This window comes from Hyla sarda, chromosome 2 (genome assembly GCF_029499605.1).
Source record: "Hyla sarda isolate aHylSar1 chromosome 2, aHylSar1.hap1, whole genome shotgun sequence".
NCBI classification, from domain to species: domain Eukaryota; kingdom Metazoa; phylum Chordata; class Amphibia; order Anura; family Hylidae; genus Hyla; species Hyla sarda.
Genome location: NC_079190.1, coordinates 82,235,715 through 82,249,014, shown reverse-complemented (window position 1 = coordinate 82,249,014; position 13,300 = coordinate 82,235,715). Strand labels below are relative to the sequence as shown.

The 13,300-nt window shown below is 45.2% G+C and overlaps 1 protein-coding gene across 4 annotated transcripts in view; it reads right to left on the bottom strand.

Moving 5' to 3' along the window:
* CCDC65 (coiled-coil domain containing 65) overlaps positions 1–13,300 on the bottom strand; it is a 46,763-nt gene that overhangs the window by 16,278 nt on the left and 17,185 nt on the right. For all 4 annotated transcript variants that reach the window (XM_056562253.1, XM_056562254.1, XM_056562255.1 and 1 more), the window contains exon 6: positions 8,012–8,209. In XM_056562253.1, the coding sequence (XP_056418228.1) occupies positions 8,012–8,209 (198 nt within the window). The remainder of the gene's footprint in view (positions 1–8,011; positions 8,210–13,300) is intronic.

Genomic DNA, 13,300 nt, shown 5'->3' with positions numbered 1-13,300 from the left:
ATAAAATGTATAATACATTTTGAGGCTTACTAGACAATTTGGTCTCTCTAGACAATTAGATAGCTACCTAAGACAATTTTATTAGCTCTCTATACATTTTGATGAGGCTAAACGGAACATTATCACATACTTCTGTACATAAGGCTAACTAGACATTAGTACAGCTCTCTATACAGTTAGCTTCAAGCTGACTAGACATTTGTATTATCTCACTCATTCTATTCGCCAACAATAAGTTACCTGTTAGTTAGTACACAAAGGTATACTGGCTAGCCGGAAGCTTGGTCACAGTAAGGGTGGCTGCTAGGGTCTATCGACTACACGATACTTACCCCTAGAGCACTTTCAAAACAACCAGGTTATTCCTAGAATTACATGTTTATTTTTGTATTAGCAAGAGCACCTACTGGCCAGGCAGAGCATCTCACACTCGCAATGAATAAAGAAGAGAAGAAGTGTACCTAACTGTTGCAGGAATTGGGTATCAATATGCTACAATTCCTTAAGTGTTTTCTTTAGTGAGATATTTATTTTGATTTATGTACTAGAGAAATTTTGAGGTAGTACATTAAGTGAGTAATCTAGGGTACTATGTGCAAGTACTATTTGAAAGGGAATCCTCCCTATCAATTTTTGGTTGAGACAGGTGCTAGCGATGGGCGACAACAGTAATACTACCCTCAGAGGAGCCGAGGTGTCCCCTATTGAGTTACTACTAAACACCTTTCGTTTATGATACATTCGTATGTACAAAAATTATATATATTTTTAGTGTGGAGTGTACACGTGCTGTACGTCGATATTTTCCATGTACAACTCTGAGTTATTTTAATGTACATAGACATTTGACTATATTTTCTATGTAAAAACCTTACTTACTATTTATGTACACAGACACAAGGACATCCCTCTGTGTACGGAACCATATACAAATTTACTATACATTTATCAACACTCCAACATATTTCAGGTGCATTCACCCGATAAGTGCAACATTTATCATAAGAGTTCTTATGAAGCTGGTGGTATATACATGAAGCAGGCGTGTAAGGATCAGCAGTCCACCTACACTAGGAGTCCAATTGAAAAGTGAACACGGCCTTAACCACAACTCAGCCGGGTATAGTCCTTGATGAATCTCCTACAGGCTAGGAGTCTCTTGACTTAATAGTCAGGCACAAGCTTAGTGGTTACGTTGCTGAACTTTAAACTGGAACAACTTAGCACAGTCCTGCTAGGCACTTTTCTTGAACTTGGTTACTGTAAGACAAAATGGTTAGACAAAAAAAAAACAATAAGACATTACTTTAGAGTCTCTTCAGAAGATGTTCTTCTTCACTCTTGTAGTGCCTCTCTTGGTTCCCCTATATCTGCCAACATCAGGGGCAGGATCATACTTGACATAGCTTTGCCACACCACATTGGTGAGAATGGAGTTGTGGAAGGCAGCTTGAGAAGGGGTTATAGGCTTACTAGCTGGGATCACAGTGGGACAATAGTGCTTGAGCACCATCTCCAAATTAGGAGCAACCCATGACCCTTTCGTTGGTACCTTAAGAACTGGCAAACTCTCACTGCTCCGAGAGGGCCTTGGTACATCTGTGGGTACCCCAGGGTTAGACAAACTCTCACTGCTCCACAATTTCACCCACCTCCAAGGTGTTGAACTTCTTATGGCGATATGGCCTTTGCACTGCTCGCCGGTTTACGAGGATGGTCTGCCCAGTGTGGCAGTCAAGGAGTGTCCCATAACCTCTGACCTTGTCGAACTTGGCCACAGTTGCTCTTCTCCTTTCTAATGGCTCCTCCCCTTCTCGGAGGTGATCCCATTTACGGATGTACAATGCCTCCATTTCTTTGGTATTTTCTTGATACCGAACTCTTTCTTCATGAGGCAAGTGTACGTGCTTTGGAGCAGAGAGTTTCTTGTGTCGGGCCTTTAACTTTTCCATCAATTCGGCCAGCTCGGCTTCTTGACGGGCCCTTTCCCTTTCTGCAGTTGGGATTGGGAGTGTTTTCCCAGGTAACGGTTGAAGTACTCTGTGCATGTACTCGATCAGCTCCGGCTCATCTCCGAACACCCATTGCGGTAATTTTGGTGAGCACTTGGCAAGCTTAATCGAGGAATGACCTCAGGGCTGGAGGAGGAAGAATAGGCCGCCTCTGGCGGGGTACTCACAGCAGACTCCTCCGACGGGATCTCGGCCCACGAGCCCCAGGTCCTGTGGTGAGGGGACAATCTCACCGGTGACGCACCTCCAGGTGTCCCTGCACTGTTCGCTGGGGGTGTCTCTGGCCAATCGTCATCATCATCAGGCAGTGGGGGAAGATTGCAGGCCCCCTCTTAGTCTAATGACAACCGCTGCAGACGGTCAGCAAGCTCTTGAAAAAGTTGGGCTGCGACTGCCACAACTTTTCGTGTTTCCGGCGCCATTTTGCCAACTCGACCACGTGGAACGCTGCTCTCCGCCATGTCTGCACTCTCCGGCTCTCTCTGCAGACTGAAGAGGTTGCTCTGCGTGGCGTCTTTTATAGTGGGCTTCTCCAAAATGGCGCTGGGCAGGAAGGACGCTATCGGTGCAGCCCCGACTACTGGTCCCTCCAGAAACTACTCCTGCATCTCCGAGTTCCCTTTCGGCTGGGATACAGCAACTTGGCGTCCACGCCCAGGGGCGGGGCGTGGCGCAGCATGGGCTTTCTTCGCGCGCTTTTCCGGCAGCAGTTCCGCCTGTGCCGACCGTACCAGAGGATTGCAGCATGAATTCGTTGCGCAGTTTACACATTTCAACTGTAGATAAAACTTCGCCTCCCCCCTTACTTTTCTCTTGGCACCCTTGTATGGTGCACTACAAGCACCGCTATTGTACACAGCAACACATGAATAAAGTTTGCTTTCTGGGGGGGGGAGTACACTTTCACTAGTGGCAATGGTAGGCACACACCCGAATCCTGTTCGCGCAACGCCAAAAAGGCTTTGTGGTAGCCCTTGGGAGGTGTATGGTAGTGGTGGTATGATATAAGTATATAAGGGGTTAATGTTAACCCTAGAGTCGTGACACCAGGCTGAGGGCTGGTATGCTGAATCAATGTTCCGGCCTATCGCCGCCCTTCCCAGTAACGATAGGTGCATAAAATAACTGAAGGTCCACAAAGAGATTGAACTTGAACAACTTTTTACTGAAGTGCTTGCAATATCCACGGCACAGTAACAGTCTCATACAAACAGTCCTTAGGTTTCTTAGTGACTTGCAGTTGTAGCGGACCTTGAGCTAGATATAGTCTCCGAATTTAGGAGAGATTTGCAGATCCGTCGGGATTTAGGGGAACTATTAGGTCCGGTGATGCTGCAGAGTGTCTGGGAATTGATATACTCTATAATTAGATTGTTCAGCCGTCGCCGCAAGTCTCAGGCCTAACTCACTGCGATAATTGCTGCGCAGATCCTTCTCTCATGACAGCCCACGAGGTAAGAGAGAGAAACATGGCCGCTGCTCCCTTATATGGGCAGGGGGCGTGGCGAATCTGATTTGTCCGAACATCTGCCATTCACAATTACATGGTGTAATGGGATTGCTTACGCCACAGACCTCCAAAGGTCCTTAAGCTCAATACCATAGAGTTCACCTAGTCACATGACCCGCAGGTCCTGCAACGCTATGGAAACAAGTAATTAACCATTTATTTACATATGTTATTCTATTTACATTAACCTTTGAATAACTTAGTGATTTATACACTAGAATAGAGGCCACTAGGGGTAGACTGGATGACAGGGATCCCTACGTCCTAGGGACTCTGGCTATGGAGACCCATACATAAATAGGTACCATATAGAATGCGGTACTGGGACACCACATATACACAGACATCATACACACATACACTCACACCATACATCTGCACACATCATACATACACCCGACGCTGATACACCCCCCCTAATCATACATTACATACATATACAACCACCCTTCCGGCCGCCTGCATGCTTGGCCTCCTCACCTGAGCTTAACACCCCCCGCTCTACATTACACAAGAAGCAGGGGGAGAGCGAGGACGAACACAGCTCGGCACACAGCTCCATCCCCCTGCTCTGTACACACAGGACCTCATCTACCACGGAGAGGCTGCAAGTTTGCATGGGGAAAACACAGAGCAGGGGGGAGGGGAGAGAGGAGAGGACGCACTTCACGGGGCTGGGGAGGATTTCTGTGTGAAGGAGGACAGACTGCACTAAAGAAAAATAAGGGGGAAGGTCTGTCCCTGCTAGCCCGATACAGGGTTAAATCTATGAAAAATTCACCTGCCCGGCGCCCAAAACTACTTGTCCCGGGCGTCGGGCGATAGGATTTTCACATCCCTGTATATATATATATATATATATATATATATAAAGGGAAAACAAAGAAGAAGCACCGTGGTACAGGATTCTAGATCCGTCTGGGTGCTCAGCTTCAGGGGCAGACCGACCCCCAACGTAATATCCTCAAAAAAGTGGAAGCGGCACTCCAAGATCACATCAAAGTAGTGGTTTATTCACTCATCTGTGTAAGCGACGTTTCGGCTTATCAATAAAGCCTTGAGAAAGGCTTTATTGATAAGCCGAAACGTCGCTTACACAGATGAGTGAATAAACCACTACTTTGATGTGATCTTGGAGTGCCGCTTCCACTTTTTTGAGGATATATATATATATATATATATATATGTGTGTGTGTGTGTGTGTGTGTGTGTGTGTGTGTATGGGTAAACCTAAAATCCAATTAAAATGATCTGCCCGTGCAATGGGGAATAATGTTTTTCATACACTGAATGTGTCCATAGACCCTTATAGGCCTAAAAGGGTTTTGCCAGCCAGACCTGCCAATACATATTTAATACATATTTTCTTTTGTAAACAGTGGCACCTTTTTCCATCGGCTACTTTCATTATTAGGCTAGGTTTTTTGTGGCATTTTTTGGGATTTCTGCCACTGCTGTTTATGAGCTAAAGTCAGAAGTGGATCCATGAGGAAGGAGAAGTATACCGTATATACTCGAGTATAAGCAGAGTTTTTCAGCACGATTTTTCGTGCTGAAAACACCCCCCTCGGCTTATACTCGAGTGAACTCTCCGCCCTCAGTGGTCTTCAACCTGCGGACCTCCAGATGTTTCAAAACTACAACTCCCAGCAAGCCCAGGCAGCCATCGGCTGTCCGGGCTTGCTGGGAGTTGTAGTTTTGAAACCTCTGGAGGTCCACAGGTTGAAGACCACTGCGGCCTTCGACATCATCCAGCCCCCCCCCCTCACCCCCTTTAGTTTTGTACTCACCTCCGCTCGGCGGGACGTTAGGGTGCGCTGGTCCGGTGCTGCAGGACTGTCCGGTGGGGAGGTCGTGCGGTGGGATAGTGGTTCCGGGCTGCCATCTTCACCGGGGGACTTCTTCTCCGCGCTTCGGGCCCGGCCCCGGAATAGTCACGTTGCCTTGACGACGACGCAGAGGGACGTTCATTACCAACGTCCCTCTGCGTCGTTGTCAAGGCAATGCCTCTATTCCGGGCCCGAAGCGTGGAGAAGAGGCCTCCCCGGTGAAGATGGCAGCCCGGAACCACTATACCACCGGACAACCTCCCCACCGGACAGTCCTGCAGCACCCTAACGTCCCAACGAGCGGACCAGCGCACCCTAACGTCCCAACGAGCGGAGGTGAGTACAAAACTAAAGGGGATGAGAGGGGGGGGGGGCTGGATGATGTCGAAGGCCGCAGTGGTCTTCAACCTGCGGACCTCAGGAGGTTTCAAAACTACAACTCCCAGCAAGCCCGGACAGCCGATGGCTGCCCGGGCTTGCTGGGAGTGGTAGTTTTGAAACATCTGGAGGTCCGCAGGTTGAAGACCACTGTATCAGGCGGTGATGATGAAGGGGGGATGATGACAGGGTGATGATGATGAGGGTGTTAATGACGGGGTCTGGATGATGACAGGGGTTATGATGTATTTCTCACCCTAGGCTTATACTCAAGTCAATAACTTTTCCTGGGATTTTGGGGTGAAATTAGGGGCCTCGGCTTATATTCTGGCGTTTTTGCATTTCAGTGGAAATTGCATTTTTTGCCCCTCTAGCGCTTTTGTGTTGGGTACGAAAAAAAAAGGATGCAGTAGGGATGGGAAAAAATTGATTTAACGAAAAATTTTTATAACAGAATTTTAATTTGTAATAAAGTGTGTGTTTCACTTTTTTTTTTTTTTAGGTAGTACCTGTACTTATAGACATATCGCCCCGGATTTTACTCCTGATACCCGATGCGATCGTCCATAATATAGCAGAGATGCGGAACGGCTCTATATAGCGCTCACATCTCTGCTCTGTACTCCAGCCAGTGATGTGAATAGAACATCACTCATTCATATTTTCTGCCCAGAGCTGTGATTGGCAGGATGGTTGCAGCCAATCACAGCTCTCAGAGGGAAATATGTTCTATTCACATCACTGGCCGGAGTACAGAGCAGAGATGCGGAGCGCAGGAGAAAGCCGCTCCGCATCTCTGCAATAGATAGGACGATTGCATCGGGTGTCAGTAGTGATACCTGCTGTGGTCTGTCCTTAACTGCAGGTACTACTACTCCCAATATGGAGCACACTCTGCTCCATGCTGGGAGCTGTAGTACCTGCATAAATAGACAGATCGCAGCGAGTGTAACTTCTGACACCTGTTGTGATCTGTCTATTAATGCAGGTACTACAGCTACCAGCATGGAGCAGACTGTACTCCATGTTGGTAGTAGTAGTACCTGCAGTTAAGGAAAGATCACAGCAGATGTCACTCCTGACACCCGCTGTGATCCTCCTGTATAATGTATAGATGCGGGCGGCTGCTCTTCTATGGTCTCCTGCACTGACGTATATATACACATATTCCTATTTCCCACAGAGAGCTGTGATTGGCTGAAACCATCTGGCCAATCACAGCTCTCTGCGGGAAATATGAATATGTGTATATATACGTCAGTGCAGGGGACCAGAGAAGAGCGGCCGACCGCATCTATACATTATACAGGAGGATCGCAACGGAACCCAGGCAATCTGTCAATTAGCACAGGTACTACTACTCCCATCATCGAACAGTGTGTTCCATGCTGGGAGTAGCAGTACTACGTTAAAAATGTAAAAAATAAAGAATAAAAAGTGAAAAACACACACACACACTACATTTTTATTATTGTCAGGTACATTTTTAGTGCCCTGTCCGCCCACATAAATTAATCCCTGTTTAAAAATGTATAAAAATTTCATTATAAAAAGAAAAATTTCATGAAATACAATATTTTCCATCACTACTGTGTCTTTTTTATTATTATTTTTTTAATGGTACCCTACGAAATCTTATTAAAAAAAGGTATCTCCATCACTTTTTTGGATCGCAAAAATCCAAAGAAAAATAAAAACCGCCTGCAAAAACGCCAAAGTTAAAACCCACATGGCATTTTACTTGGCGTTTTTTTACTCCCATAGACTTCTATGGGAGAAAAACACCACGATTTCAGGGAGAAAAATGCCATAGGCTCAACATGCTGCAATTTAGCAAAACCGACAAGGAGCTGAAAAAGAGTGAAAAAAACGGCAAAAAGATTAAAAAACGCCAAACTGAAAAATGCTAAGTGGAAAAATAATTTAGCGTTTTTTCATTGATTTACAGCTAACATCTCGTCGCAGTGTTTTTTGGCAAAAAACGCCATGCGTCAGAATTGGCGTTTTTCTTGGCGTTTTTCCCCCCAAAAAACAAGTGGAATTCCAGCCTTACAGATCTGCTCCATACACTGAAAAGAAGTGGAGCTACAACACAGGGCTCACAAACAAGGCCGCCATTCTTTCTGAAAGAAAACAAGTATGTTTTTCTAATGACATAGAACCCATAAAAAGTTCTTTTTAGCAATTTGAATCTGATGCAGTAAAATCTTAGTAAGACCTGATGTCCTTAGTACGTCGCTGAATACAAGCCTATGTAATCTAGAAAGCTAATAACAAGCTACCTGAATCTTCTGAAGCTTTTTCATCTGATAAGCAATTTCTTCAGCACTTTTTTCATCTTTTGCTTTCAAGGTTTCAAATGCAATTTTACGGTCCTCTGTGGCGTTTGTGTAGTTCTTCAAGGCTTGCTGGAATTGTTTCCACAGGTCCTCCACTGTTCCCTCCAGAATTACACGAAGGGAATGTTTCTCCTCTAAACTCTGTGAACAGAAAGTGTAGAAACACATTGAAAATGTGGTGCAAGTCATGTACAACAGTTTTTAAAATGCTAATTGCACCACATTTAGCATAGCCAGAGCCCCCAGTTTACACAACTGTTTATTTATACAGCCTTTGGCTGTCCGGACATGCTGGGAATTTTAGTTTTGCAACAGCTGGAGGCACACTGGTTGGGAAACACTGATCTAGTGTTAAGCCTATCAGGCTGTATTTGTGCGAGGGGTGTGGGTATCTTCCACCCCCCTGCACTTTTAGGCGGGGCATTCAGGAGTGGTGTGTAGGGGGCGGGGGTATATAACACCCCTGCACCTACTGGCGGGGCCTTACGTGCCGTTTGGCGGATGAAGGGGGCATGGCTGCGGCTGGCGTTTGAATCTCCCGCCACACCCCTACTTCATACAGCCGCTCCCCGTCTCGTTGCCTCGCTGTTCCTGAGGGCTGTGTTGGGCGGCACGGTCTTGGCATCCCCCGTAGCCCGCTGGCTGCCTCACTGCGTGATGCCTGTCCGCCCACCTCCCATGTGGTAAGACCGTGGCTGTCCTCCAGTACTGAGGCTGCCGCTTGTGTACTGTTTTCTTAAATACAGATTGGGGTGACAGAGGCTCCTGTCAGCCGGGTAGCTGCATTGCGGTGTCCGGAGCCGTGTGCAGGGAAATTCATTACCTCTTAGCAGACTGTTTCTGCGATCTGCTTGCAGCCCTTCTCCTGCTGGGGGGCTGATGACAGTCACCAGTATTTGATTCTGCTGGGGGGGGGGGGGGGGGGGTTGGTTTGTGATCGGTTAGCCATGCTCCAGTGCTGCCCTTGGTGTGTCGGGCAGAGCGCTGGTTTGGCTCTTGCGTTCAGTCCACGAAGAGTCAGTAATCTGTAGGTACTCTCTTTATTTCTTCTACAGATTATTGGCTCCATAGGGGACTCTCATTAACAGCACGCAGGATGTGGGCACAGTATTTTTTCATTCTGTATTTTACGTGTTTTTGGCCTGCAGGGTCATAAACACATAGGGCACTTCATAGTAACACTGCCTAACAACATGTTATGCATGCATACTTTACAAGCTCTTCACTATGATATATATTCAATTTCATTGTGCTGCTGGCATGCCAAAGGGCATCCTCATGACAACAGTACTTTCCCATCACTCCATCCATAAAGTAGTCACATGGCTGCGATATGTTGCCATACCTTGGGTATGTTATATAATTCGTACTTTGCATACATATAGCGTACATGCATACATATACCAGGCACATTCACTAGTACACATAGCTTAGACACGCTACCATACAACATACATCACTATTCCATGCATACATCTCTACATTATGCGGACATTACAACACATATACCTTGCATACGTTTTTTTTATACTGGGTATACAGACTTCATAACACATGTATCATGCGTTCGGTCACGGCAAGTCTTATACCATGCATACAGTGGCTACGATTCTCATGTATATTTAACTATGGCATGCTAAAAAAAAAAAAAAATTAAGGATGTTGTCTAATCCCCTGTGTCTTCGTTGCTCTTACAATACAGGATATAGATTCACGCATTGTGTATATACTGGTCACTCATTTACTTATGAGGGGCACGTTATTATACAGGCTAATGTCATTTGTTGGCACACCTTGGCTTGTCTGCCAATGAGACAATTTTGTAGCATATCTTTCGCACATTCTCACATTTACATCTGATATTAACCTGTGCATACAGTTATACATTTATAGAATTTATATTGCTCATATGCTCATGGCTTTTATACAGTTCATATGCTCGTGGCAGTCATACTGCTCATGGCATTAATACTGCTTATACGATCATGGCATTGCTATTTGTTCACACGCTCATGGCATTTCCATTGTTCTTATGCTCTTAGCATTTATACTGTTTCATACGCTCAGAATACAATACAGGAATATGGGTGCACTACTGTGGTAGATGTAAACAATACATTGGCTATCCCTCAACACTGATGTTAAAATTGAGACATTCGCCAGTGTATCCTTATATGAAGGACACACCAGAGCCCGCACACCAACGCCAAGGTTTCTCAAATTGGTGCGAGACCTAACGCTAATCCTACCTGTGCTTGATAAGCAAAACAGGGGCCAGTGGGCAAATTTTTTTGTTGTTTGTTTAAATTTTATATTTGGAGGTGTGTAAACTCCAACATTAATGCGCCTTGAATATCTACAAGGCAGCATTAAGGTAGCACCTGTGAGGCCAGGCACCCATATTAGCCAACTCAGGTGGGGCTTGCAGCTTGCCTCCCTCCTCCCATTGCATGTGTGCTCAGTCACGCTGGAGGGTATCTGGAAGGAAGTTGTGAGTCAACCGAATGCTGCCGTAATTGCCCACTGGCCCCTGTTTTGCTTATCAAGCACAGGTAGGATTAGCGTTAGGTCTCGCACCAATTTGAGAAACCTTGGCGTTGGTGTGCGGGCTCTGGTGTGTCCTTCATATAAGGATACACTGGCGAATGTCTCAATTTTAACATCAGTGTTGAGGGATAGCCAATGTATTGTTTACATCTACCACAGTAGTGCACCCATATTCCTGTATTGTATTCTAATTGTTACACATCCACACCGTTTATCTGGTGTAGGATTCTATTGTGGCACTTGTAGTCCGCTGCAGGCATCCTCCATTGTATGCATTTTTATGCTGGGGATCGCCCCTAGCAACGGACTACAAGGGCAGGATCTGCTCCCCCAGTATAAATGCACAACCGCATTTGGGGTTGAGCACCTCCAGCCATTTGAGACCACGTTTTTTGTTGTTTGTTTCATACGCTCGTGGCATATATACTGTTGATACGCTCATGGCATGTATACGGTTCATACGCTCATGGCAATTTATACTATTCATACGCTCATAGTTATATTGTTCATACGCTCGTGGCATTTATACTGTTCATACGCTCGTGGCATTTATACTGTTCATACGCTCGTGGCATTTATACTGTTCATACGCTCATGGCATTTATACTGTTTATACGCTCATGGCATTTATACTGTTCATAAGCTCATGGCATTTATATTGTTCATATGCTAATGGCATTTATATTGTTCATACGCTAATGGCATTTATATTGTTCATACGCTCAAGGCATTTATACTGTTCATACGCTCATGGCATTTATACTGTTCATACGCTCATGGCATTTATATTGTTCACACGCTCATGGCATTTTACTCTTAATACGCTTATGGCATTTACACTGTTCATACGCTTATGATATTTACACTGTTATACGCTCATAGAATTTATATTGTTCATACGCTCATGGCATTTATGCTATTTACACCTTAATGGCATTCATACTGTTTAAACGCTCATGACATTTTTACAGTTTATACGCTCATGTAATTTATACAGTTTATACGCTCATGGCATTTATACTGTTTATACGCTTTGGCATTTATACCATTTCATACGTTTCATGGCATTTATACGATTCATACGCTCATGGCATTTATACTGTTTATATGCTCATGGTATTTATACTGTTCTTACACTTATGGCATTTATACTGTTCATACGCTTATGGCATTTATACTGTTTATACACTTTGACATTGTTACCAGTTCATATGTTCATGACATGTATACGGTTCATACGCTCAGGCATTTATACTGTTCATATGCTCAGGCATTTATACTGTTCATATGCTCAGGCATTTATACTGTTCATACACTAATGGTATTTTTGCTGCAGTGTGATGTAACGGCAACAGGAAGAAGGCCGACCCTGTGGCCTGTTACATCACAATGCCACTCAGTCTATCACCGGCTGAGGCAGGACATCACTGCAGCCAGCGATAAGCTGAACCACAGTGTGACGTGTCGGGCACTAAAACTATGAATAAGGACGGGTCACATGACAGGAAAGCAATTCCAGCAGCACTGGAAGAGCGGCGGAAGGTAAGTTAATATTTTTATTCTGGCAGCCAGGGCATATAGGAAAAATTACAATGTTTGTGGGATAACCCCTTTAAAGATAGGCAATGTAATAGAGCAGAAGGAAATGCTAGCAGAAAGCTTGGGTGTATAGGGATAGGTATTAGCAGTAGAGGGGGAAGTGCTCATGGGTGTATAGTAGGGATAGACCGATTATCGGTTTGGCCGATATTATCAGCCGATATTAACGATTTTGGACGTTATCAGTATCAGCAATTATCTTGCCGATATGCCGATAATGCCCCGCCCCCCCGACCAGAGACCGCCGCCGCCGCTACCCCATTGCCTCCCCCATCCCCGGTTTTATAATATAAAATATATAATGACCTGTTCCCGGGGTCCACGATACTTCTGGCTCCTGCGGCGTCCTGCACTATTGCTGTGCGCAATGACGAGTGACGTCCTCAACGCGACGTCACTGTCAGTGCGCACAGTGACCGGCAGGGGGGGGTGCAGCGGCGGTGGTGGTTGGACTCAGGAAGGGAGAGAAGCGGGTGGCGGCGGCGGTCTCAGGCCCTGCAAAAGCCACTGCAGTTCATTGATTTAAAGCGCCCGCTTTAAATCATTGATCTGCAGCGGCTTCTGCTTGGCCAGGGGGGGGGGGAGAGAGATAGCCGATAAATTATACCGGACTGGTGAGAGGTGGAAATGGTAAAGGAGGAAAGAATATTTAAAAGAAGAAAAACTACTACAAGAGGACATCTTTTTATATTAGAGGAGCAAAGGTTTCTGCAGTCATATCAGAGTAGTGGATGCATGAAATATCCTTCCTGCAGAAGTAGTGGCTGCAAATACAGCAAAGGAGTGTAAGCATGAATGGGAAAGGCATAAGATAGGGCCAGGGAATATTCATAGTATTCAGAATATTGGGCAGACTAGATAGGCGGAAAAAAGTTCTTATCTGCTGACACATTCTATGCAATGAGCAGATTTACATCAATCCCAACTTATCCTGGAACTTTGTCCACAAAACTATAATAAATCTGCTCATCTCCTCTTGCAGTGTATCATTCAGAATAGACTGCAATTTTAGCTTGACGGCATGCCGTCCTTGCTACATGTTTTGGTAAACATTACTGTGATTTCAAAAAATTAATAAATGAAGCA